At 47.6% G+C, this 27198-nt stretch overlaps 1 protein-coding gene and 1 pseudogene across 4 annotated transcripts in view; one reads left to right on the top strand and one right to left on the bottom strand.

The window, feature by feature from the left end:
- Itpk1 (inositol-tetrakisphosphate 1-kinase) overlaps positions 1–27198 on the top strand; it is a 165751-nt gene that overhangs the window by 5555 nt on the left and 132998 nt on the right. For 2 of the 4 annotated variants that reach the window (XM_090344732.1, XM_090344736.1), the window contains exon 1: positions 25393–25588. The exons of 1 other annotated variant lie outside the window; for it this stretch is intronic. In XM_090344732.1, the coding sequence (XP_090200858.1) occupies positions 25494–25588 (95 nt within the window). In that variant the 5' untranslated portion in view covers positions 25393–25493. Of the gene's footprint in view, positions 1–194; positions 253–25392; positions 25589–27198 lie in introns of those variants that run through there. One more of the 4 variants, XM_090344733.1, reaches the window with a different exon arrangement.
- On the bottom strand, positions 9951–10712 carry LOC150054841 (large ribosomal subunit protein eL6 pseudogene; annotated as a pseudogene).

Here is a 27198-nt window from a genome sequence, read left to right as displayed (position 1 = left end):
ACAGGCGCCTCTCCTCTCGAGATTTAAGAGCAGAACCATAGTTCTCACTTGGGTCACACTGTGAGAAAATCGTATGAAATGGACTAAACATATAACTGGGAATGCCAGCAGTCCCGATGGTCGATTATCTTTTATTATCTCTCTTAGTATCTGTATTCCAGTATTTTTGTTTAATTCTTTTGTTTCTATTTCAGTTTTCTTCCATTTCCTACATCATCCTACTTTCTCAGAACACATCCATCTGTCCCAAAGGTAAGGTCACAGAGCAGCAGAAGTCCATGGGCCCTGTTCTGCCCCATTGCTGGGTAGCTCTGTATCAAAGTGGCTTGTTATTGTTGTTTTGTTCTCTCTTCCATGTTGGAAGCTCTTTTCAAGTGAGTCTGTGAAGTGCAGTGGGTGTCTATCATCACCTGACAGCAGGGCGCTAAGTGATTACAGTATCTTTATGAGTGGAGCTGGAAAACTAGAACGGGCTTTACCATAAAATGATAAGATGGTAGGCCAACTTTTTAGTTGCTGGAACTTCAAATTTCAGTAGCTGGGGGTCTTTTTTCCCCAAGGCTGTACAGTCTCTGCCAGGAATGAGCTTTATAGTCTAAAGACAGAAGCAGAAGTAATAGGTTCCCTGGAATGGGATACAGACCCTCCAGTAGGAGCCTTATCTGCTCCTCCCCATCTGGGTATACCTGAGTCAGAACCTGAGTCAGTCCCTCAGGTTCAAATTCTAATTTTCCCAGAGAGTAGGCAATTTTCCCAGTGGAGTGGGGCCACACATGACCAAGTGGGACTCTGGGCGCTTCAGGATACCTTACCCCTAACTTCAGCCTCATCCTGTTAGTTCCCTATAGCCATTGTAAACAAGGAAACACAAACACAGGCTCATCCCAGCAGAAATGTATGCTCTCATAGTTCTGAGGCCAGAAGTCCAAAATCAGTTTCATTGCTCCAAAATCAAAGTACCATAGGGGTGTGTTCCCTCTGGAGTTTCCAAGGTAGAATCTGCCTCTTGCTTTTTTTTTTTGTGGTTACATCAACCTAATCCTTGAGCTCTCCACCTTCAGTTCTCTCTGCTCCATTTTCACCTGGCTTTAGCTAAAGCTCAGTGCCAAAAACCCTTCAGCCTCACTGTGAGGACTTCCTGGTGATTTAAATAGGCCTGGATAACCAGGCCTACCTGGATGACCCAGCACCATTGCTTCCACTCCAAGTCCTTAGCTTTACCACATCTGCAAAGTCAGATCACAAGTAGAGGGTCTAAAAGGTAGAGCTGATTACTTTGGGGCCATGGTCTGTTTTCAGTCATGTGGTACAGCCATCTCCTGCACCAGGTTCCATGAAGCATGGTCTGCCTCTGGGCAGGGACTGCTTCCTCAACCGTCATCCATCATCTAGACCATGTACACAACCTCCTCCTCTTCCTTGCCCCCAAACACTTTGTTTATTTACTTATTGCCAGACCTGGGGCTTGAACTCAGGGCCTGAGCACTGCTGTCCTTAGGCTTTTTCCAGGATAGTGCTTTACTACTTAAGTCACAGCACCACTTCTGGCTTTTTCTGTGTATCTGGTACCAAGGAATTGAACCCAGGGCTTCGTGCACACTAGGCAAGAACTCTACCGCTAGGCCACACTCCTGGCCTCAGGATTTAAGCTTTTAGGAATAGCTGTATTTGTGTATCTCATATGTTCAAATGCTGTATGTTTTGAAAGTACTGACACACTAAGGCCAAGCAGACAGGTCACTAGAAATCACACCACTTACCCCAAAGCAAAGATTGAAAATGGAGTCTACCAATAATATGATGGGGTTTTTGAGAGGTTAATTGGAGATAAAAGTCTCATGGAGACTTTTCTCCCCAGGCTGGCTTTGAACTGTGATCCTTAGAGCTCAGTCTCCTGAGTAGCTAGGATTATAGGTGTGAGCCACCAGTACCCAGAAACACTTCCTTACAATGTTAGTATCAACACCTAACAAAATTGTCAATAGACCAGGTGCAGGGACTCATGCCTGTAATCCTAGCCACTTGGGAGGCTGTTCAAAGCCAGCCCAGGCACTAAAGAACATGACACTCTTGTCTCCAATTAATCTCTAGAAAGTGGGAAATGGGGCTGTGGCTCAAGTCGTAGGGCAGTAGCCTTGAGCTGCAGAGCTCAGGGACAGTGCCCAGGCCTAGAGTACAAGCCCCATGACTAAAATTCAATTTATATTTTAATTCACTTGTCTCTAAAATATCTCCTGACAGTTGAATTATGGTAAAAATTAAACAAGGGCTGGGAGTGTAGCCTAGTGGTAGAATACTTGCCTTGCATGCACAAAAGCCCTGGGTTTGATTCCTTGGTACCCATAAGCATAGAAAAAGCTGGAAGTGACTCTGTGGCTCAAGTTGCAGAGTGTTAGCCTTGAGCAAAATGTGTCCAAGGACAGTGCCCAGGCCGAGTTCAAACCCCAGGACTGGCAAAAGAAAAAAAAGAAAAAGTTAAACAAGAGCTTGCAGTCAGGAGTTCAAACCCCCATACCAGCACATATACCCCAAAATCAATTCAGAAACCCTTAATTTTGAAACTAGTGAAGCCCAAAGTGTAGTTCAATAGTAGAGTGTTTGCATATCAAACATAGGGCCCTGGCTTGGATTCCCAATATGGAAAAAAAGAAAAAAACGCTTCAAACAAACTAACTGGACTCTGGATTATATGCTATTCATGATGTTGCCACAGGGTAGCGCCATTGTAGCAGATAAACAGCAGTCAAGAAAACATGTTTTATAGGTATGCTGGGATTTCTAAGATTCATCATATGGGAGTGGTATTGCTGGAGAACACATGAAGTTGCAGTCAGTTTGTGGAGATAAAGTTGGACAGGAAGGCCAATCATTGCAGCAGCATTTGCTACGAATTCATGTGTTAGCACAGTGCAGGGAGCAAAGGCTCCAGAAAGCACAAGACTCTAATGGCTGTGGATTGCATGCACTTAGGGTTATGCCTCCAAATTTGGTGCTGTTCTTTTCTTTTTCTGTTTTTGCTAGTCCTGGGGCTTGACTTCCGGGCCTAAGCACTGTCCTTGGGCTTTCTCGAGGCTAGCACTCTACCACTTGAGCCATAGCACCACTTCTAGCCTTTTCTATGTATTTGGTACCCAGGAATTGGACCCAGGTGTTTGTGCACGTTAGGCAAGCACTCTACCACTAGACCAAAGTCCGGGCCCCTTCCTTTTTTGTGTGCCTACACTGGAGCTTGAACTCAGGGCCTAGGTGCTGTCCCTTAGCTTTTTTGGTCAAAGCTAGTGCTCTACCACTTGAGCTGTATGTACCTACACTTCTGGCTTTCTGGTCATTCATTGGAGATGAGTCTCACATACTTTCCGGTCCAGCTGGCTTTGAGCTGTGATCCTCACTAAGATCTCAGCCTCCTGGTATCTAGGGTTATATTAGGCATGAGCCTCTTTATCAGCGCACATGGGCCACAGCTGTTCTTTATGAGGAAATAACTTCTGTGTTACAGAGTTTTAAACAACACCTATCTCCAGAAACAATCAGTAGTGGGGTTTGAATGTAGATCAGCTTGACATGAAGCACTGTTCGCTCCCTAAGTCAAGGGCCCCTGAACGATGGCATACACTTTCATAAGACATTTGAACACTTTGAAGCATCCTTGGACAGGATGATTGTGAAGATTGTTTAAGCAGTAGTTTTATTGTTACTATCATGTGACTAACACAGGAATGAGTTGTCAATTAGCAAACTTCTCCTGCAATGGTTCACCAGCAATATTTTATCTTAACAAGTCAGCTGGGTTTGTTTTTTTTTTTTTCATTTCATGGAGTCAATAAGAGATTGACAGGGCCAAAAAGGGAAAAGGTGGTCATGGGGCAGTAAAGGCTACCTGAGTGAGAAATTGGAAGGCCATTTGTCTTTTCGCTCACCAAACACGACTTAGTAAATTCAAGCATGGAAACCTTGGATAACTTACCCATCACCAGATACCAGGCCAGCACTGCCTTATAAAACAGCATCATTGTGAATGTAAGGTAAGCGTGTTCCTGATTAAACAAAAGTAGAAATGCAGTTGACTTCATGAGTATAAGTACAAGACAGCCACACAGTATAATTTTCTTTCAAAATCCCTTTCCATCTGTTAATCTTCATTTATTGCTTCATAATCTCCTTCCTTTGAACTAACTTTTATTGTAGCACTCATCTCTCTGTAGTTAATGTTTAGTGTGTATGCCTGTGTCTCACACTGGTTTATGACCTTCAGGGGCAGAGACCATGCATCTGCAAAGCCTGAGCCTTAGCAAAGTATTAATTAGAACTTGTTGAAAACCCCACTGAATGGAGTTTAAGTAAAAAGAGGGCTTTGTTTGGAAGAGCCCTTGGGCAGAGGTGCAGCCACATCTAGGACGCCCAATAACCAGGCTCTCACATGCTTTCTCTTATCCTGTGTCTGACTTGTTAACAACTCTGTAAGTGTCTTTCACTGCTTCCCATTCCATAGGCTGAAATTCTGGCTGCTAGCATCTGCCCAGAGGACAAGTAACTTGTCCAGCCCTGTACTGAGAGCCTCAATCTCAATCTCCAGGGGAAGACACTCTGATTGGTCCAGTCTCAGTGAGGTGTTTACCTCTAAGCCAATCAACTATGGCCAGGGTGTGGTCCAGTGATAGGAACAAGGTTGTTCCTATGGCAACCATGTGGGGGAGGCGCAGGAAGGAAGAAGGCTCAGTTCCCAGAAAAAGAGAAAAAGCCGTGCAGCCTTAGCAATTAGGGGTTACATTCCTGTAAATACTTGGTGCTCTATAAATGCTTAGTGATCTGCTGTAAATGCAGTAGGTCTCCAAATACCTGGTTCTTCTGGCCTTTAGCCTTCCCGTGTTGTTTTCAATTCCCTATGGCTTTTCCTTAACCACACCCGGTGGCCTAACTCACACTCTAACACTGGGCGGCATTTAGATCTGCCACTCTTTAAAAGGCCTTTCCTGAGATCTTTTTGGGTAGTTTCTTTGGTGAGGCCACACGCCTGTGATCCCAGCACTCAGGATTACATGTTGGAAGGCCTTCCCAAGGCACTGGCAAGATCCTTTCAAAACAACAAACTAAGCTCAAGTGGCTCACGCCTGTAACCCTAGCTACTCCAGAGGCTGAAATTTGAATATTATAGATTGAAGCCAGCCTGGGTAGGAAAGTCAACGAGACTTTATCTCCATTTAATCACCAAAAAGACTGAAGTGGAACAATGGGCCAGGTGTGGTGGCTCACCTCGTAATCCTAGCTACTCTGGAGGCTGAGATCTGACAATCAAGGTTCAAAGTCAGCCCAGACACAAAGGACTTGAGACTCTTATCTCCAATTAACTCTTAGAAAACAAAGAAGTGGGGCTGGGCTCAAGGGTAGGGTCGTAGCTTTGGGCTGAAGTGCACAGGGACAACGCCCAGGCCCAGGGGTAGGGTAGTAGCCTTGAGTTAAAGAGCTCAAGGACAGTGCCCAAGGCAGAATTCAAGTCCCATGACCCACAAAAAAAAAAAAAAAAAAAAAAAAAGTGGTACAGTGTCAACCCTGAACAAACAGAAACGCTCAGAGACATTTGCTCAGGCTGTGGGTTCAAACCCCAGTACCAGTACACACACACACACACACACACACACACACACACACACAATATGAACAAAAGTAAAAATAAGTGAGGCTTAAGTCATTGTGTTGAAGCAGGATAAATAATGAGAGGGAAAGTATATCATTTTTAACAAGTATCAAGAGGAACTGGACACTGGTGGCTCAGACCTGTCATCCTTGCTACTCAAGAGGCTGAGATCTGAAGGATTTCAGAAGCCAGCCTAGGCACAGATGTCTTTGAGACCCTATATCCAATCGACCAGCAAAAAATTGAAGGAGTGGCTTAAATAATAGCGTGTTGGTGAAGAACAAGAAGTCTAAAGATGCTCTCCGGTGAGAGCTCATGGTCCCGGTACTGGAACAATGACAAAATCGTCACACGTTCTAGACTCTTGCAGGGCCCTGGTGGCTTATGCCTATAATCCTAGCTATGTAGGAGGCTGAGATCTGAGGATCTTGGTTTGAAGCAAGCTTGGGCAGAAAAGCCTGTGAGACCTTGTCTCTAACTAACTACCAAAAAAGCCAAAATCGGAGCTGTGGTTCAAATGGTAGAGTACTAGCTTTGAGTACAAAAGCTCAGAGGTAGCACCCAGACCCTGAGTTCAAGCCCCACGACCTATGCACATGCATACATGTGTACATGTACACACACACACGCACACACACACACACACGCACGCACACGGAGTGCCGGATTCAGTAACAGTTAAAAAGTATACTGAAAAAGCAAATAAGCTCCCTACCCACCATTCAAGTTAGGAGACATACATTGCCTTCTTGCCAGTGCTTTTAACTCACACCGGTAATCCTAGCTACTCAGGAAGCTGAGATCCAAGGATCCCAGGTCTAAGTCACTCAAACAGAAGTGGATGTGTCGCTCAAATGGTAGAGCTCCAGCCTGTGCAAAAAATGAGCATGAGCACAGCCCTGAGGTCAAGCCCTAGTACTAGCACAAACAGAAAAGAGAGAGGGGGCAGGAGTGTGGCCTAATGCATTGCCTTGCATGCATAAAGCCCTGGGTTTACTTCCTTGGTACCACATACACAGAAAAAGCCAGAGTGGTGCTGCGGCTCAAGTGGTATAGCACTAGCCTTGAGAAAACCCAAGGACAGTGCCCAGGCTCTGAGTTTCAGCCCCAGGACTGACAAAAAGACAGAAGGGGGAGGGAAAGGGAGAAGGAGGGGGAGAGAGAAATCTTCCTTTTTCCTAGGAGTGACCAAAAAAAAAAAAATCTGTGAATTCTTCATGAATGCATAGAGACAGAAAGCGAGGCATATCTGACAAGTGACGTCCAGAAGGCTTCCAGGGCTTGGGGGAAGGTCCACCCCATACATTTTCAAGGAGCTGGGAAACTGAGGGGAGCCCTCATCCATCCTCTGGAGACTGTGGTGGGAGATGTGTCATGCTGGAGAGGCACCCCTGTGTATCTATCTCTAGGGCTTCACCCTGGAGAAAGGCCACGGGGGTTGTGTTTGCACCACAGAAACTGGCAACTACTACTGACCAGGGATTCTTTTCCCAGAGATTCTTCCGTAAGAGCTGACGTTGGACATTTCCCAGCATGCCTTGGGTTTAAAATGACTTCTGTAATACCTGATTGAAACACATGCTGGGCAAACTCCTACTGGTGCTTTGAAACCCAAATAGATCTGGTGAAGCTGTCCATGATATTCAAAGGAAGCTCACTGTGTTTCTCAGGTGATGAAGGGTGTTGCGAAGCAGTCCAGAGTCCTGAGCTTACATGATAGAGGTCATGTGTGAAGCAGGCCCACCTATGTAATAACTGCCTATGACTCTCAGGACTGAAGTCCACACTCCTCAGCAGGGCTGGCTCTGAGCAAAGGCCCTTGTCCTCCTGGCATCTCCAGGCTGTCCTGCCAGCTCTTCCTATCTACCTTATTCCCACCGTATCCCCACACGCTGGCCTCCGCAGCCTTGGCAATGCCTCAACCAGAGTTACTACCCCAATAGTTGTTCATTGGCTGGAGAACTGATAAAGATCATGGACATTCTCCCTGTACACAAACACACACACACACACACACACGCACGCGCACACTATAGTTACAGGAGAGTCCTAGACCAAGGGTCTCTTTTTCTCTGAAGCCTATCCTGCCTCTACATCTTGGGTGTCCCAGTGGGACCCAAGCATACCTCTGTCTTGGGGATTTTGGTACATCTGAGTTATCATTCTCAAATCTTTATGGCACTGGGAGTTTCCCAAGGGAAACACCCATAGTGTCTCATTTATGAGCCTCAGGGTGACTGAGGGACCATGAAGTGCATTCTAATCCTGAGATCAGGGTGGAGATGTAGTGACTGTGTGCATGTCTGAGCATCAAGGCGTGTCCCTGAGGATGGCATTGACATTGCTAAAGGAAGATGTCACCCAAAGATAGACCTGACTCAGGGAGAAGAAAGTGGGGAGCTAGAGTTATGACAGTGTGTTCCCAGAGAGGGAGGGTGGGGTGTGACTGTCTCTTTCAGTAGAGGAGGAGCAAGCTCAACTGTAGGGCTAGGAAATGAACCTGAACTTGGGGGTCTGAGGGCTCTAGCTTCCCATTCTAGCTCCATGGCTTATGGCTCATGAGGAACAAGTCACCAGCTCTCTAAGCCTCATTTTTTTTCTCTCAACTCCTTTTTTGAGTCATTGTTAAGACTAAAAGCCACATCTGTGCAAAATGCCAGGTCTGTTAGTGTCCTCTTTGCCCATGTCTGTATTGATAGTCATATGCAAAAGAATCAATCTGAGTGTGTGTGTGTGTGTGTGTGTGTGTGTGTGTGCACGCGTGCATGCTTGCACACATGTATGCATGTGCTGGAACTGTGGGTTAAACTTAGGATATCACTCTCTTGCTCTGCTTTCTTGCTCAAGGCTAGTGCTCTACCAGTTAAGTTATACTTCCAGTCCAGCTTTTTGCTGGTTAATTGGAGATAAGAGCTTTATGGACTTTCCTCGCTGGGCTGACCTCAAACTGTGATTCTCCAGGTCTCAGCCTCCTGAGTAGCTAGGATTACAGATGTGGACTACCCTGCCCCTGAAAGCACCAACTCTCTTCAATAAAAGCAAAGCCACGTCACCCATTGCACCAATGAAAGGCTAGTTTCAAATAGATTCATGTTACCCCTTTGGCATATGATAAAATGATTTTTAGCTAGGTATATAGTTTTGTTTTTTGTTTTTTTTTTTTTTGCCAGTCCTGGGCTTTTAGCTCAGGGCCTGAGCATTGCCCTTGGGCTTTCTCAAGGCTAGAGCAGTACACTTGAGCCACAGCACCACTTCTGGTTTTTCTATGTATGTGGTACTGAGGAATCAAACCTGGGTCTTCATGTATGCTAGGCAAGCACTCTACCAGTAGGCTAAATTTCTGGCCTGAGTTTTTTTTGTTGTTGTTTGTTTTCGTTTTGTTTTTTTGTTTTTTTTTGGTTTCTCCTGGGACTTGAACTCAGGGCCTGGGTGCTGTCCCTGAGCTCTTTTGCTCAAGGCTAGCATTCTACCACTTGAAATCACAGCTCCACTTCAGATTTTCTGGTGGTTAATTAGAGATAAGAGTCTCAGACTCTTTCTGACTCAGTTGGCTTTGAATAGTGATCATCAGAACTCAACCTTCTGAAGGACTGGTAGTTTGGCCTACTGATAAGAGTGCTCGATTGCATGCATGAAGACCAGGTTTGTATTCCTCAGTATCGCATACATAACACTCTGGAAGAAGTGCTGTGGCTTAAGTGGTAGAGCATTAGCCTTGAGGAAAGCCTAAGGAAAGTGATCAGGCCCTGAGTTCAGTCCGTAGGACTGGCAAAAAAAAAAAAAAAAAAAAAAGAACTCAGCCTTCTGAGTAGCTGGAATGCTGGGATTACAGGCCTGACCTACCATGCCCAGCCAGTGCTTTGTCAAATATTACATTCTCCCATGTCTATTCCCCTGGCCCCCAGCCTCCCTGGCAGATGTGGCCCCTACTTAAAGAGAAGGCACATAGTCTCATCTTTTCTTTGTTCTGCCCTTCTGGCTGGAACAGGATGTGCTAGTAAGGAGAGAGTAGCCATATTGGCCTGTGAAATCGAAAATGAGTGTTGAGATACAAAAGCAGAGGAGGCTGGATTTCTCATGAGTTAAGTTGATATGCCAGCTCAGACTTAAAGTGCAAGAGAATTACACTTGTATTTGTTTAAAGATTTCCAATGTGTGGGTTTTTATCATAGCAGCCAAATCTATATTGTGTCTAAAACTCAGTAAGCCACTTGGAAAAGAGAAAGCAGGTGCAATGGCTCATACCTAGCTACTCAGAAGGTTGAGATCTGAGGATCACAGTTCAAAGCCAGCCCGGGCACTAAAGTCCGTGAGACTCTTTTTTTTTTAAATGTATAAATGATTTAATTAGGCTTTTGTTGGTTTAGAACACTATTTTGTGAGGATAAATTCCGTTTGTGAGAGCAAAAAGAGATCTCACGTAGCCTTGGAGCTGAGGAATAGCTTTGGTTTTGGGTAGAATTTGTGAGTGCACAGCTTTCTGATCGACCTTGCACTGCTCTGTATCAAAGATCTCGCCCTCCTGGTGTCTGGGCTTCTGCAGCTGCTTCTTCTTACAGTACTGGTCAGTGAGGTGTTTGGGGATTTTCACCCCGCTGATATCAATTTTTGTGGAGGTGGCAATAACAAATTTCTGATGTGTTCTACGTAGAGGAACACGATGGAGGGGCAGAGGTCCAGTCACAAGTAGTAAGCCACTGCCCAGCTGCCTCAAGAAAACCACTCTCTTGCCTCTGTGGCGCCCAGTGAGGATGAGAGGACGGTCCCTGGAGTGATGCTGGCCCGGAGCCTCCACACATGCTGGCTGAAGGGCTTCTTGCCATGGCTCAGCAGCTTCCGAGGCACCTCTTCAGTGGGGTAGGATCTAGGCATTTTCCAGAGCTTAACCACCCGGGTACCACCGTTCTTGTCACCACCAACTGGTTTTGTGACAGTCACAAGAACCGTTTTCCCTCTTTTTCTTTTCAACCTTGGACTTTGCAGCTGAATATTTCCTCTTGTACATGGCTTTTCTGGAATACATAGCAGACCGGGAGTATCTGCCAATTCCTTGGACCGGTACCGGGTTTCGGCTGCAGTGGGGGACCGCTTTCTTTAGCTTTGGCGGTAGCCTTCTTCTTCACCTTGCCATCGGCACCAGCTTTTTTGGCTATGGGTTTCTTCACCTTAGTGTTCGGCTTCTTAGCCTTTCCCCCTACCCCAATCCTCCTCCGCTGCCCGCCAACCCAAGAGAAAGAAATAAAACATCTGGGGAGGCCTCTAAGTCGAGTCTGGGCATGTTCGACCGTTGTAGGTGTCAAATTAGTATCCTCCGGTCTCGGATGGGGAAGGATTGAGGGGTCCTGAAATCGAGTCTTGCAGAGGCGGCAGCCGCCCTTACCTTGCCCCGTGAGACTCTTTATCTCCAATTAACCACCAGAAAACTGAAAGTGGGACTGGGGGTCAAGAGGTAGGACGGTAGCCTTGAGCTGAAGAGCTCAGGGACAATGCCCAGGCCCAGAGTTCAAGCCCCAGAGAGTGGGAGATGGAGAGGTAGAGAATGTTAGGACAGCTCCCAGATCCGTGCTATGGACAATACCTGTGTGGCCTGGGCTTTGACTATTGGGAGTTGACCTATCTGACTTCCATGTCAATTTGGCATCTCCAGATCATTTTGGGTTCTAAGCACTCCCTTGTGTTTGCATAAGAGGTTGTAGATTCAACTTGTAACTTTCCTGCCCTATGTTTGGGAGCAGCTATTTTGAAAATGAATTCATTTCATAAGTGAAGGATGGTGATTAGAAATGAAGATATGAGCACCAGGCATGCATATTACTATGGTTGTGGTTGCTTGTAGGCTACCAACAGCCAGAGCTAGGAATGGTGTGTGTGTGTGTGTGTGTGTGTATGTGTGTGTGTGTGTGTGTGCGTGTGCATGCGCACACATTTATACTCATGCATGCATGTATACCTACATCCACTACTCTATTTGTATATCTTTTCAAACTATGAATCCCAGTGTTTCCAGTACACATTCTACACAGGATTTTTTTCCAGTCTTTACTCTGTCCCCCCAGGAAGTCTGACTCTTCCCTCACAGGGAGAAATGTGTTCCTACTCTCTCCAGCTAGGCCTGTATGCTCAATCTCTACCCGCCCCCCCCCCCCCATCCCCAATCCCATAGAAGTCTCACCAAGGCTTTGACTCACAAGTTTCACCAGATTCTCTGGCATGTCCCCTTCCTAGGTGCCAGCTGTGCCCTTTTCCATGGCCCCAGCTAAGAGGAAGAGACCAGAGCCTTGGCCTTTCCCCTACCCACCACCAGCAATTTAACTACAGCCTGACTTCCCTGTAGTTTCCTTGTAGGTGCAGGGTACCCTGACTTCCTGGAGGAAATGGCCTTTCCTAAGCCCTAGCTAGGACTGAAAGCTATTGAAAAAAGAAGAGCCTACTAACTCAGTACTCCTGCTCCTCCTAGAGGACCTGACAAGAGGTAGCTTAATATCAGCACTGGGGCTTGAACTCAGGGACTTTTCACTCAAGGCTAGTATTCTACCATTTGAGTGACACCTTCTGTTTGGGGGTTTTGCTGATTAACTGGAGTTAAGAGTTTTTAAAGACCTTTCTGCCAGGGTTGACTGCGGTCTGTGACTCTCAGACTTCAGCCTTTTGAGAATTACAGATGCTTTTGTGTTTCGTTTCTTTCCAGTCCTGAGGCATGAACTCTGGGCGTGGGCACTGTCCCTGAGTCCCTTTTGCTCAAAGCTAGTACTCTACCACTTGAGCCACAGCGCTACTTCTGGCTTTTTTGAGTAGTTTATTGGAGGCAAGAGTCTCTCAGACTTATCCACTTGGGCCAGCTTCAAAATGTGATTTTCAGATCTCAGCCTCTTTTTTCTCCCCAAGTTGGTTCTGGGGCTTGAACTCTAGGCCTGGGGGCTGCCTCAGAGCTCTTCAGCCCAAGGCTAACACTCTGCCTCTGGGCCTGGGCTTTGTCTCTGAACTCCTTAGCTCAAAGCTACCGCCCTACCCCTGGAGCTACAGCCTCACTTCCTTTTTTCTAGTAGTTAACTGGAGATTAGAGTCTTGCAGCTTGAGCTTGCAGCTTTAGTGGTGCTTTAGTGCCCAAGGGGGCTTTGAACCACAGTCCTCAGATCTCAGCCTCCTAAGTAGCCAGGATTACAGGCATGAGCCACTAGGCCCTGGCTTAGACCTCTGCCTCTTGAATAGGTTGGATTACAGGCATGAGCCACCATGCCCAGCTTGCTTTTTTATTTTCAGTACTGGGGATTGAATTCAGGGTTTCACATTTGCTAGGCAGGTACACTACCATATAAGCCACCCTTACAGCCTTGTTTTATGTTGCTTATTTCCAAATAAGATCCAGGCTACCTGGAACTATGATCCTCTTCTTCATTCTGCTCTTTGTCACTTGAATGACATATCCAACTGCACTTAGCCATTGGTTGGAATGCAGCCTCAAAAATGTCTTTTCTTTGGTGAGAGGGAAGGAGTGGCAGTGGCCAGGTAGGCCTTGAACCATAGTTCCCCAATTTTCACCTCCCAAATAGCTAGCTAGGGTTACAGGCCTGAGCCACAGAGCCTGGTCTGTTCTCAGAGAGCACTGACTCCTTCTCACGTCATCTTCAGCTACAACTGTAACACTACTGATATTCACTCTGTGTACTCATATGACATCACAGGCCAGGCTTTGGGATAGAGTCTCTGCAAGCCCCGCACACCTCAGGATGTATCCCCAAGGGTTGTTTTCAGAAGCCCTGAGAATAGCAAAGTCCTCACCTGCTCCAGTCTCTGCTGATGTAATATTTGCCTATAAGCTATGGGGTCTCCCCAAACTTTAAATCATGGCTGGGTTACTAATATGATGCCAATATTAGGCCGTTGTTATATCATGTTTTGTATCTGTGTAATTTTTATTGTCATACTGTTGTTTTTTAATATTTTCTGTCTGTGATTGGTTAAAGTGAAGTCCTTGGAGATGGAGGGACAAAAGCATGATCTTTTAGTCTCCACAACAGTATCAAAAGGAGGCACGATCACTGACCCACTGTACAAGGTGTGTGTGGGGGGTATTCCAGATTTAGAGAAAGACCTGTCCACACCACAAGCATCGAAGTCAGAAGTTGGCATCACAGAGCGCTTTGCTGTTCCAAATCATTATCTTGAACTCTCATCTTCTTTTGTCTTCTACCCCAGTATGAGGCTTCCTGTGCTCTAGTTAATTCATAAAGAATTCCAGGGCTTGAGGTGGGAGTGTGGCTTAGTGGTAGAGTGCTTGTCTAGCGTGAATGAAGTCCTACTTTCAATTCCTCAGTACCACATAAACAGAAAAAGCCAGCTGTGATGCTGTGGCTCAAGTGGTAGAGTGCTAGCCTTGAGCAAAAGAAGCTCAGAGACAGTGCGTCGGCCCTGAGTTCAAGCCCCAAGACTGGCAAAAAAAAAATGCCAGGGCAAGATTAAAAAAAGAAGTACTCTTAAGCTGAGTGCCAGTGGCTTATGCTGGTAATCCTAAATTATCCGGGATATCCGAGGATTGCTGCATGAATGGTGCTGATACTAGGCTTGAACTCAAGGCCTGGGCAGTGTCCACAAGCTTTTTTGCCAAGGCTAGTATCTACTGTTTGAGCTATAGCTACACTTTTTTTTTTAATGATTAATTGGAGATTAGAGTCTCACACTTTCTTTCTCAGGCTGGCTTTGAACTGCCACCCTCAGATCACGGCCTCCTGAATAGCTAGGATTACAGGCATGAGCTACCACTGCTGGCTTTAGAAAATATAATCTCATCTGATTCTTTTTTTTTTTTTGCCAGTCCTGGGGCTTGAACTCTGGGCCTGAGCACTGTCCTTGGGCTTTCTCAAGGCTAGAGCTCTACCACTTGAATCACAGCACCATTTCTGGCTTTTTCTATGTATGTGGTACCAAGGAATCGAACCTGGCTCTTCGTGCATGCTAGGCAAGAACTTTACCACTATGCCAAACTCCTGGCCACTCTTACATGATTCTTAACGCATATAAAATATAATATTCTAACATTTCTGCCTCGAACCATTGTCCTCACTGAAAACCATACCAAAAGGTGAAGCTCAGTGGTGGAGCACGTGCCTGTCCTACAAAGGGCCTTGGCTTCCATCACCATTGCTGAAAGATACATGAACAATTTTCAAAAAGGCTTAATTTCTTGTATTTCTAGATATTTGTTGTGTTTTCAAATTGCAAAAACTCTCTCATTTTTATTCCCTAAGTGGAAACCTGAATGTTCCCTGTGGGCTAAACATCTATCTGTCCATCATCCTTTCTCAGAGGGGTCCTTGAGTACTCTGATTTACTTCAGTTTCTTTATGACAGGGTCTCACTGAGGAGACTGAGCCTCCTAAGTGCTAGGACTCTAGGCCTGCACCACCATATCTAGTGGTGTTTTGTTACCAGGGCAGACCCATAGAGATGGAATATGTTGACTGAAATTCCACAGGAGACAAGACTTTCTACAACAGCCAGTAACTCTTAAGAGAGTTGTGTGAATGTGCCTGCGTCTTGAATTCCCAGAGAGTCAGTGATTGATATATCAATTTACAAAATTAATCAAGTTGAGCTCTTATGTATCAATAATTTGTATATGTGTGTATGTGTGCACGTACATGTGTGTCTGTATGTACTGGAGCTTGAACTCAGGGCCTTGAGCTCTACCTTACCTTTTTCTGTTTAAGGCTGGCATTGAGCGATACTTCCACTTTAAGTTTTTTGATGGTTAACTGGAATTATAACCTCTCAGATCTGTATGCCTTCAAAGCTTGATCCTCAAATCTTAGCCTCCTGAATAGCTAGGATTATAGGCATGAACCAACAATGCCCAGCAGGCCTAAATAATTACAAACAGCATTTTCACGTACATGAATGATCTACTTGGACATTCTAAAATAACATCCTTGGCCCCATCCCTCCAAGTGTCTTGTGCAACACAGGATGTCTAATGACCCTGGCAGCAACTCCCTCCTGCCTGTGGGTATGAGGTGAAGAGCCTAGGAAAATTTATGTCCACTAGGGGGCACTGTTGCATTGGACAAAAAAATACAACGGGGCCTTGGTATTTGGGGGGATTTTTTTTTCTCTCTCATTACCTATTTCTATTTCTTTGTGTTTGCCTGTTTCTGCAGCTACTGTGTGATCTTTAGGAGGATAGAGCTTTTCTCTTCTCTGATGTATCTCTAATGCCTAGATCTGCACCTGGCATGGAGTGGGGCTGTCAATGAGGGAGTACAGTCCAGGATTCTGTGTTTTCAGTCATGTCAAAAAGATACAAAGCCCAGTGCTGGTGGCCCACACCTGTAATCCTAGCTATTTGGGAGGCTGAGATTAGATCTGAGGATCAAAGCCAGCTCAGGCAGGAAAGTCTGATCTCAAGCACCAAAAAGCTGGAAGTAGAGCTCTGGCTCAAGTGATAGAACACTAGCCTTAAGAAAAAAGAAGCTCAAGGACAGCACCCAGGCCCTGAATTCAAGCCCCAGGACTGGCTTCCGCCTTTTTCTTTGTATATGGTACAAAGAAATTGAACCCAGGGCTTCATGTATGCTAGGCAGGCATTCTACCACTAGGCCATGCACCCAGCCCTGAGATTCAAATTTAACTGGGGTTGGGGCTGGAAGTTTGGCCTAGTGGTAGAGTGCTTGCGTAGCATGCATGAAGACTGGGGTTCAATTCCTTAGTACCACATACATAGATAAGCTGGAAATGGTGCTGTGGTTCAAGTGGTAGCCTTGAGGATAGCCCAAGGACAGTACTCAGGCTCTGAGTTTAGTCCCCTGGACTGGCAAAAAAAAAAAAAAAAAAAAAAAATTAGGGCTTCTCTGTGTTCATCTGCAATCTTCTAGCCAGTATCTGAGTATGGCTAAAGAACCAGGTATCTTTAAAAGGTAAGAGAAGCTGGGCATGGTTGCTCATGCCTGTAATCCTAGCTGCTCAGGAGGCTGAGATCTGAGGATCAAGGCTCAAAGCCAGCCTGGCACAAAAGGACCTGAGACTCTTATCTCCAATTAACCTCTAGAAAATGGGAAGTAGGGCTTGGCTCAAGCGTAGCTTGGTGGCCTTGAGCTGAAGAGCTCAGGGACAGTGCCCAGGCCCAGAGTTCAAGCCCCACGACCCACCAAAAACAACAAAAACAAAAAAGGTAGAGAGTCTGTGAGTAGGGACATTGGGCAAGTAATCTAGGACTCCTGAGTAGCTAGGAGTACAGGCATGAGCCACCAGTACCCAGCTAAGTCTTCTTAACATGATGTCATTTGCAACTGAAAATGTACTTCCTTCTGCATTAAGAAAATTGGAATGTGAAATAGGTGTCGCTGAGTCAGCGCCACCACCCCGGAAGTCACGGTCACTTTTGATCTTCTAGAAGGACTTGCAAGTTGGAGTTTGAGCCTGTAATTCACCCAGGAGGAGTCATTTCTAAGGATGTGGTCAGAGGGAAGTTTTATGAAAGAAATATCTAGCACTATTCATAATAATCCCTAATACTTACATGATCAAATTGCTTAATCCATACTAACTCAGGAGACTTATGAAGTGAGATGATGACCTAACTAATTGATGGGCAGAATATTAGTAATGAAAACTAATGGGTTTTAAAGCTCTTATAACACAGAGGCTACATAGGTATGTAGATTGTAGGTATGTCACCAAGGGATGGATAAAGGCTTTCCTCAGCTTCCCGGGTAAAAACCATGGCTTGAACTCGCCTGGGTGTTGTCCCTGGAGGCTTTTTGCTCCAGGATAGTGCTCTATCACTGGAGCCACAGCTCTATTTGGAGCTCTTTTTGGTCATTAATTGGAGGTAAGTGTCTCACGGACATTTCAGTTTAGGCTGGCTTTGAACCACAATTCTAGATCTCAGCCTTCTGAGTAGCTAGGATTACAGGAATGAGCCACCAGTGCTTGGCTGTCAGATGTCTTCTCATTCTTTAGTCTGTATCCATCCATATAGCTGGAATTTCAAAACTAAAGGAAGATTTAGATAGCGCTTCCTGTATCTCCTGATCTCCTACTTAACATTAAAAAGGAGATATAGGGGCTGGGAGTTTGGTCTAGTGGTAGAGTGCTTGCCTAGCGTGCACAAAGACCCGGGTTCGATTTCTCAGTACCACATACATAGAAAAAGCCAAAAGTGGTGCGGTGGCTCAAGTGATAGAGCTGTAGCCTTGAGAAAGCCCAAAGACAGTGCTTAGGCCCTGAGTTCAAGCCTCAGGACTGGCAAAAAGAAAAAAGAAAAAAAGGAAAAAAAGGATCCACAGTGGGAGGGACACTGCTTTTTCATTCTATTTCCTGGTGGTAGCTTGAGTCTGGCTCTTTTGTATTTTTTGAAAGTAATATATTTTCCCCATCTCATCTGTCTATCCTGCTTCAATATAAAGTTAGAAACTTGTTACACATTTAATGGGAAAAATGGAGAAGGAAACAAATGCTGTGAGTTAGATAGTTTTTCTTTTTCTTTTCCTTTTTTTTTTTCTGTCAGTCCTGGGCCTTGAACTCAGGGCCTGCGCACTGTCCTTGGGCTTTCTCAAGGCTAGAGCTCTACCACCATTTCTGGCATACACACACACACACACACACACACACACACACACACACACACACACACACACACACACACACACACACACACACACACACACACACACACACACACACACACACACACACACACACACACACACACGGTGCAGAGGAATTGAACCCCGGTCTTTGTGTGCATGCTAACCAAGCACTCTCACCCACTAGGCCAAACTTCAGGCCCCTGGATAATTTTTCTTTCATTGTTTCATTTCCTCTCAAATCCTTTAACAAATGTATTACCAACTCATCATATAAAGCAAAGTAAGAAAGCTGAACATGGTGGCACATGCTTGTAATGACAACTACTTGGGAGGCAGAGGATCTTGAAAGTTAGAGAGACTCCATGTTGAAAACAAGCAAACTAAAGGGCGAGAGCCATGCTTCCAGAGGTAGAGCCCATGCCTAGCAGACACGCATGAGTCTTGGGTTGGATCTCCTTTGTCTCAAGAACCCCAAAAGAACAACAGCGTAGCAGGGTGCCAATAGTTCACACCAGCAACACTAGCTGCTCAGGAGTTCAGCTGTGTGCCCAGCTTCTCTCTTTTCTTTTTTAAACCTAGATTTCTTATAAAGTGAACTCTTACCAAAGTTGCCTGTCTGGCATAGCCCAGAGGGTGGGACTGTGCCAGGAAAAGCAACTGAGGATCCTGGAGGCCACCTGGGGCCTCTTTCCCCATGACCCGGCTGGATAGACGTCACGGGGAGGCCATGGGGCCTGCTGGGGTAGGCTGTAGATGGCATTTCTTAATATAGTTAGTTACTAGCTGTGTTTTCCAAGTGCCATGGAGGACTAAAAGAATGTCACTAAATGTCAGGCACAGAGGGAAGTGATGGCTTTGAGATGGACTTTTCTCAGGCCTGGGAAGGGGGTCAGCACAGCGGGGGCTGTCCTAGAGACCAGGTCCTATATCCAGCCTGTCTACTGGGTTTCCATCTTTGCTTTGGGCACAGAAGTGACGTGAGCAGAGCTGGCACTGCTGCAGCGGCGTTGGGCTCTGTACAGGTGCAGTGGGCGCCCTGGCACACTTCTCCTTCCACCTCGGTTTATTGGCCTGTACAAAGGGCAGTTGCAGCTGAGCTCCCTTTCAAAACTCCATGCACAGCTTTGCCTGTCTGAACCCTTCATTCCTGCTTTCCTCTGGCCAACTAGAGGATCTAGAGGAGAGGATTTCTGTCCTTGACCTACCCCTGCCCTTTGCCAAGAAACCTAGAATGCCCCGGAAGCCCAGAGGACAGGCAGCCACAACACTGAGCTGTTACTGCAGTGCTGTGTGACTTGAGCTAATCATCCACCAGGGCTCCCGTGCAGTAAAATGGGGACAGCACACCTTCCTGCCTTCCTTCATCACAGAAGTACACGGATCTTGAGTGCAGGGAAAGCTGGCACTCTACCACTTGAGCCATAGCTCTGCTTCTGGCTTTTTGCTGGTTATTGGAGATAAAAGTCTTATTAACATTCTTGCTTAGATTTGCACCAAATTGTGATCCTATCTCAGCTTCTCAGTAACTGGACATAATCATCTTTCACTAGGCTCTATCTCTTAATGGTTCTTCTTCCCCAACATTCCTCCAGAGTGGACCACGTCCTGCATATACTCTTTGACTACATCCAAACAATAGCAAATAGGGATTAAGTTTAAAATGATGCTCTTACTTGTGATGTTTATAGGTATAATAACACTAATGCTTCTAGAGGAAAATGTTATTTTAAAAAATATATAATACATACTTCAATATAATATTGGTCTGCTTGGTATGCGTATTTTAACAAATGATAAGAAGCTATAATCTATATAATCCAGTTGAACATACATAAGATTAGCATACAATTATTACATTGGGAAAACGTTATTTTTAATTGGGAAAGTGAGCCAGATAGAATATTGCTGTGTTGCCCAGGCTGGTCTCTGACTTGTGATTCTCCTGCTTGAGCCTCTGGGATTATAGGCATTATACACTGAGCCTAGGGAAGTGTTATTTTTTTAAAATATACATATGAAAAAAAAAGGTATTTGGGGGCCGGGAGTTTGGCCTAGTGGTAGAGTGCTTGCCTAGCATGCACAAAGACCCGGGTTCGATTCCTTGGTACCACATACTTAGAAAAAGCCAGAAGTGGTGCTGAGGCTCAAGTGGTAGAGTTCTATCCTTGAGAGAAAAAAATCCAAGGACAGGGCTCAGGCCCTGAGCTTACGCCCAGGACTGGCAAAAAAAAAAAAAAAAAAAAGCTATTTGGATCCATTTCTGATTTGGTGAAAAAATAACACAACCCTCTCAGATGTTTGCTTTCTGCAGGTAGCCCTTTCAACAGGAAGTAGATGTTTCTTAGAATTGTGCCAACACTTCACATATTTTCCTAATAGCTGTGTCTTTTTCCTTGTTATACCTATTTTTCATTGAAAAAGTAATATGGGGGAGAATGATGGGAAAGAGTGATATTGATCAAAATCACCTATTGTACTTATAAATACGTAGAGCCAGGCGCGGTGGCTCATGCCTGTAATCCTAGATACTCAGGAGGCTGAGATATAAAGATCATGGTTCAAAGCCAGCCTGAGTACAAAAGTCCATGAGACTCTTATCTCCAATTACTCACCAGAAAACTGGAAGTGGCTCAAGTGTAGAGCACTAGCCTTGAACTGAAGAGCTTAGGGCCCAGAGTTCAAGTCCCACAACTGACAAAAACAAATTGACATGTAGAATTAAAACCACTTTGTACAATTAAAGATAATTTTTACTAAAATATGATGTATGCAGCTGGGCGTGGTGGCTCATGCCTGTAATCAGCTACTCAGGAGGCTGATATCTGAGGACTGAAGTTCAAAGCAGCCCAGGGACTAAAAACCTTGAGACTCTTATCTCTAATTAACCACTAGAAAACCAGAGGTGGCGCTGTGGCTCCAGAGGTAGGGGAGTAGCCTTTAGCTGAAGGGCTCAGGGACAAAGCCCAGGCCCAGAGTTCAAGCCCCATGTCCTCCAAAAAAAAAAAAAAAAATGTTTGCCAGGCACTAGTGATTTATGTCTGTAGTCCTAGCTACTCAGTAGGTTGGGATCTGAGGATCATTTTTCAAAGTTGGCCTAGGAAGGAAAGTCAATGAGACTTGTATGTCTAATTAACTACCCCTCCCACTCCCCAAAAAAGCCAGAAGTAGACCTGTGGCACAAGTGGTAGAATGCTAGTCTTGAATAAAAAAGCTCAGGTACAGTGCTCAGTCCCTGAGTTCAAGCCATAGGACTCATTCTTTCTCTATCCCCCCCCCCACAGATACATACACAAGTGAAACTATTTTAGATTAAGAAACACAAATTGAATAATGATCATTCTAAGGAACTTCTTTTCCAATTTCTCTCCCCAAAGCAGCTATTAATAAGCAGACTATCTCTGCTTGCATAAGCGTATCAAGGTACAAGAGTCCAGAGACAAACAACTTGCTATGTATCTTCAAATGGAGATACTCAGATCTTAGCTTCTTGAATAGCTAGGATTGTAGGCCTGTGCCATTGGCACCTAGCTACTACCACTACTACTACTACTACTACACACACACACATACACACACACCATGTTCTTATGCATCTATCTGTATATATGATCACCATCTTTTCAAATAGTTCCTTACTTGACTCTGAAGGCTACATGGTATCCTGGTTTTCCTCCTACTGCTTCATACCTCATTTTTGCCAGTCCTGGGGCTTGAACTCAGGGCCTGAGCACTGTCCTTGGGCTTTCTCAAGGCCAGAGCTCTACCACTTGAGCCACAGCACCATTTCCAGCTTTTTCTATGTATATGTGGTACTGAGGAATTGAACCTGGGTCTTTGTGCATGCTAGGCAAACACTCTTCTACTGGGCCAAACTCCCAGCCTCACTTCTTCATACCTCTTGCTGGCCCTTCTGCTCCTCCCCAACATCTGACTACTGCAACCCCTTGGCTCCACCCTTGACCTTTACCTCTGCTCACATCCTGTGATCTCATCCAGTCTTGTGGCTCTCAGCAACATCTTTCCTGGGACTACTCCCTATTTTATCTCCAGCCTGAGTCAGTTCTGAACTCTACAGCCTGTTTTATCAGACTGCATGCTTGATGTTTGCACTAGTTATCTAGCAACTGTCTCAAACCCAGCCTGTCCAAGACAGAACTCCTAATCTGAGCCTCCCCAAGGGCGTACCAAGATAGTCTTACCTGTTTCAGCTGCGGATAACTCCATTTTCTTCCAGGTGTACAGGCCCGGATCCTCATGTGCACACATTTTGCTCGCGCTCTCCTGTGCCTCTTACAGGCTGTTCTTTCCGGCTCTCCCCATCATCCACAGCTCTCACCACTCACTTGCTGCCACCTGCAGTGGCTTAATGGCTTACTGATGTAGCCCTCTGTCTGAGGAGGTCCTCCACTGTACCCCAGAGGTTTGCTTAGTTGATTGTGTACCTTGGTCACACTTGTGCCCAGATATCACCTCTGTGTGGTCTACCCTGATTCCATTCAACCCTTCACTACACTACAGGACTGGAGGAATGGCTCAAGTTGTGGAGTGGCAGCCATGAGAGTGCAAGCCCCAGTAACAGAAAAAAGAAATCTCAAATAAATGAATCCTTCGAAATGTCTTTCTTCTACAGTGATTCAGATTTCTGAATCACTTTTCAGTGGCTAGCCTGAGCCCAGAGCTCAATAAGATCCCCAAGTTAAGTCTTTCTGAAGTTGCACTCTTCTTCCTGTTCCACTGATACCAGTGCACTGACCCTGCTTCTGTCGCTTTCACAAAACTGCTAGACCTGTGTGGATGGTGGGCTTGAACTCAGAGCCTGGGCACTGTCCCTGAACTCTTTTGCTCAGGGCTAGCAGTCTACCACTTGAGCCACAGTTCCTGCTTTTTTGGTGCTTCACTGGAGAGGAAGAGTCTCACAGCCTGGGCTTTTCTTCTCAGGCTGGCTTTTAACTGAGTAGCTAGAATTACAGGCATGAGCCATCAGTACCCAGAATATAGACATCTATTCATCCTCCCACATCCAATGCCATAGTTTCAAGTCCCTCAGCTCAGCAGATCAGACTGCCCGCTTTTCTTCATATTCCCATTGCACATTTCAAATTAATGGCTGTATCCTTGTTTCTGGGACTTCAGCCTCAGTTACCTCTGGCTTCCAATGCTCAGCAGAATCTCTGTCTTACTCTAGGCTCCTTGTTTTTTGTTGAGAGAGTGAAGTCTCCTGGAAGTCCCCCGAGTCACCCAGCTTCACAGCTCCCTGCTCTAAGCACACTGGAGCACTTACAGACAGTGCTTGTATAAAAGTTTTTCTGTTAACTTCAACCAGAAAGTGTTGCCTCCTGCCTTTTTTCTTCTTGGCCTCCATTTGCTTCATCAGCTCTGGGATGTTGTTGCCATATCTCCGCCAGAAACAGTGTTTCTATGGTTGATTTTTAATGCTGTCACCCTTTCCCTTTTAGACTCCAGTGGCCTAGAATGCAAAGTCCCAGGCTCACCGGAGAGCTTTGTCTTTAAGGAGGATTGGCATCTTTTTTATGCTCTATTCATTTTTTTCCATTAAAGAAAAAAAATAAGGATGAAAGTTAAAGATGGAAAAAGAGCAGTCTGTAGTAGGAGAAAGACTCAACTCCCCTCTGACTAGAGGGGGGAAAAACAAAAACAAAAACAGAGGAAAGTGGGTATTTATAGCCAAGGAGCAGAGTTGGGGGCCTGCGGATGGAAAATTACCAAGTGGAAACCTCAGGACTCCTGCTTCTGGCTCAGCTGACTAACAGGATTCTTATTGAGGGGAGGCCTTACAGGGTGATCCGATCCGAGGTGATGGGTTAGGTGATGAACTTTCCGGGCTCAGCAGGATTCTCTAGAAAACTGGCCTAAGAGTTGGGCCAAGGACAGAGCCCCAAGGTCAAGATCGAGGCAGAAAGACTCCGAGGAGCTTGACTCAAGCCTGATCAAGGACTGTCTTTGTCATTTCCTAACACTTGGTTCTTTCATTTCTGACCTCTCCCTCCTCCGTATCTCAAGCCTTCAAAATCTCCCCTATCCCCCTAAGACCACCGCAAAACTTTCTTGAGCCCTGCCACGGAAACCTTGGGCCTGAGGAGGGACAAGGGCGTCTCCTCGTGCCTGGAGCTCTCTGGAGACAGGCATGCTGCGTCTGGCGCCACGCACAGCGCGACACCTGGCTTAGAAAGGAAAGGATCTTGCGGAGGATGTCCCGCTCCAAACCCCATCTCCTCCCCCTGGGCCAAAGGGGCCCGAGTCTGGGTCGGTGGTTATCTCCTCAGGCCTGAGCTGGCTCAACTTCCTCCACCGAGGAGAGGTGGTGTCACCCACCGCCGTCGCCCGCGATGGTTGCCTGGGGGGTGGGTGGGGACTCAGTCCCGCTGGGGTTACGGAGATGCTCCGGGGAACGCGGCTCAGCCGCTCCTCCACCCCCAAGGGCAGAGCTCCCCTCGGCTCCCCTCCGCCCTTCTGGCAAGTCAAGCCACACGGGAAGGGCTACCTACACGACACCCGACACGCTCCACCCGCGCCACAGACGAGCGCCCAACCACCAGGGCCGGCGCGTCGCCTTTAAGAGGCGGCAGCGCTGCCCCCTGGCGGCCGCCCGGCGGGCTCCCGCGGCGGCCGGGTGCGCCGGGCCCGGGTGTGCGCGGGGGGCTGCGCGCGAAGACGCCGCCGAGGAGGCGGGTGAGGACCGCGGGCGGGGAAGGGACGGCCTCGTGCGCCCCGCGGGGTCCCAGCGCGCCCGGAAGACTCGCGCCGGGCTCGGAACGGCCGAACGTGGCTGGAGGGTGGGGACCCCGTGCCGGCGGGCGGGGAAGGTGACGAGGGTTCGGGCGGCGCGCTGCCGTCTCCGCCTTCCCAGCCGCCGCCGCCGCCGCGGGAGGGCGTGCGGGACGGAAGGGCGTGCGGGGCGGTGCTCGCGGAGGCCCGGCCCCCTACCCGAGGCCCCGGCGCAGCCCGCGGGCCCGGCCGGCGGACAGGCGGGCGCCGGGTCCTGCGGGCGGCGGGGGCGGCCCAGCTCGCGCGGCCCGGCCAGTGGCGCGCGGCGCGGAGCCCTCCTCCCGGCCCGCCCCCGCCCCTCGAGGCCCCGCCCCGCCCTGACCACGCCCCTGGCCCCGCCTCGCCGCCCCTCCCGGCAGGACCGCGCGCCGGAGCCCGCTCCGCGTCCCCGCCACCGGAGGAGGCTCCCGCACGCTCGCGGCGCGCGCCGGCCCCGCTCTCGGCCTGTGGGCGATTTCCTCCGGACCCAGACTCCCCGCCCGAGGAGGAAGATGCAGACCTTTCTGAAAGGGAAGAGGGTTGGCTACTGGCTGAGCGAGAAGAAAATCAAGAAGCTCAATTTCCAGGCCTTCGCCGAGCTGTGCAGGTAAGGGGGGGAGGACGGCGGTGCCGGCACCCGGGGACCCCCGGCCCGCGCCCGGCGCAGCCCCTGCGGCGACGCGGAGGGGAGAGCGAAACGGGAAGGAGCGGGGCGCAGGGAGGCTGCTTCCGAGCAGCCAGGTAACCATGGGGCCACGGGCAGTGTCCGAGGAAATCCGTGGCCGGTGTGGGCGACGGGCTGGGACCGAGGCACTCAGGTGCACCGTGGCCGCCCAGGACCTCCCCGAGCCGCCCGGGCACGGTGGAGCGCGGCTGGGGGTGGGCGGTGAGACCTGGGAGGTGGGGAGCCCACGCTTTCTGCCAGGGTCCGGCGTTTTTTCTTCTTTTGCCTCCTTCCCTTTAGTGGAGAAGGGTGCCGGCGTTGGTGGAGCACCTACTACGTGCCCCGCCTGTGTTCAGCCCCCGACGCTGTCATTGCATGCCGCCCGGTTAAGCCCAGTCGAGGCGAGTAGCAGTACTTGGCTTGTGTGTGTTGATTTGCTGTCTCATTAGAGCCTCGCAGTAGCCTTGCGAACTGGCCAGGGTGGTGATTCGGGGCCACGTGTCTGAGAAAGGGGACTCATCAGCCGAGAGGTGGGGTACCTCCCTTGGGAATGGTGCAGAGTACTGGGTCAGTAAATGGATAGGGGGGTACAATGATCTTCCACCGGGGCTGGGCGCCCTTTCTCACTGTGCTGGAGGCTTTCATAGATCTCATTCTTAATTACAGAAGTGCCCGAGTCTTGGGTCAGGTGTGTTTGTCTTGCTCCACAACTGACTAGCTTCTGAAAAGCTCTCCAATATGTCCCCCTCTCCAAGAAAGCCTTGAGAATTGGCCCCTGGAGCCTTTTGGGAACTCCAGGTGCACACCTTTTGTTATGCAGTGTCTCCACTTGGTAGATTTTTGAAGAGGAGCCTCACTTGCTTTTTTTGTCCCTGGTGTCCCCGAATCAGTTGGATTTTCTTAGCCCTGGTACGCACACTGGCAGGCCTGGCAGCAAACTCCCCAGATCCCCTCATGGCTCTCTACGGGCCTTCTACACCACTGCTCCACAGGCTCTTGACTCTCACAGGCAGAGGGGCAGAGGTTTGTCTACAGGAGCTGCTGGTTCTGCACTTGGTCTCTGTGTGGGTTTGGCTGCTGTCTCCCAGACAGGCCTCTTAGGAGAAAGCAGGCTTTTCATAGTCACATTATGTGCATTATGGCCCAGAATTCGCAAGGAAATGAGGAGGAATTTACAACCAGATCTTTTGGAACATTAAAGAAGGACATTGAACATTATACTGCATATGCACACACTTGTGGAAAGGGTGAAGAAATTTGGAGAAGCCCCTTGGGTATGTTCTGGAAGTCCAGTTCTGATGCGAGGCACTGGAGCTCCCCCTGCTGTATATAAGACTTGGGAAAGCCCAGTTAATCCCTTGCATGCTTTTAACTGATAGCTGTCTATGTCACCCTGTGTCTGTAGCCCAGGCTTGAGGCTTGTCCTTAGCTTGGCATGCCTTATTCTAGACTTCTTTTATGAAACAGCCCTAGCCAAGACTCACAGCTGTGTCCTCACCCCAGACTTGTATGTTGGCTTGCCCTTCTTGTGGATCTCTCTACGTTTAAGGGGT

Source organism: Megascapheus bottae, chromosome 14 (assembly GCF_031878675.1).
Source record: "Megascapheus bottae isolate mThoBot1 chromosome 14, mThoBot2.hap1, whole genome shotgun sequence".
Classification (NCBI taxonomy): domain Eukaryota; kingdom Metazoa; phylum Chordata; class Mammalia; order Rodentia; family Geomyidae; genus Megascapheus; species Megascapheus bottae.
Note: the sequence above shows the minus strand (reverse complement) of the source record. Positions and strands in the feature narration are given on the sequence as shown.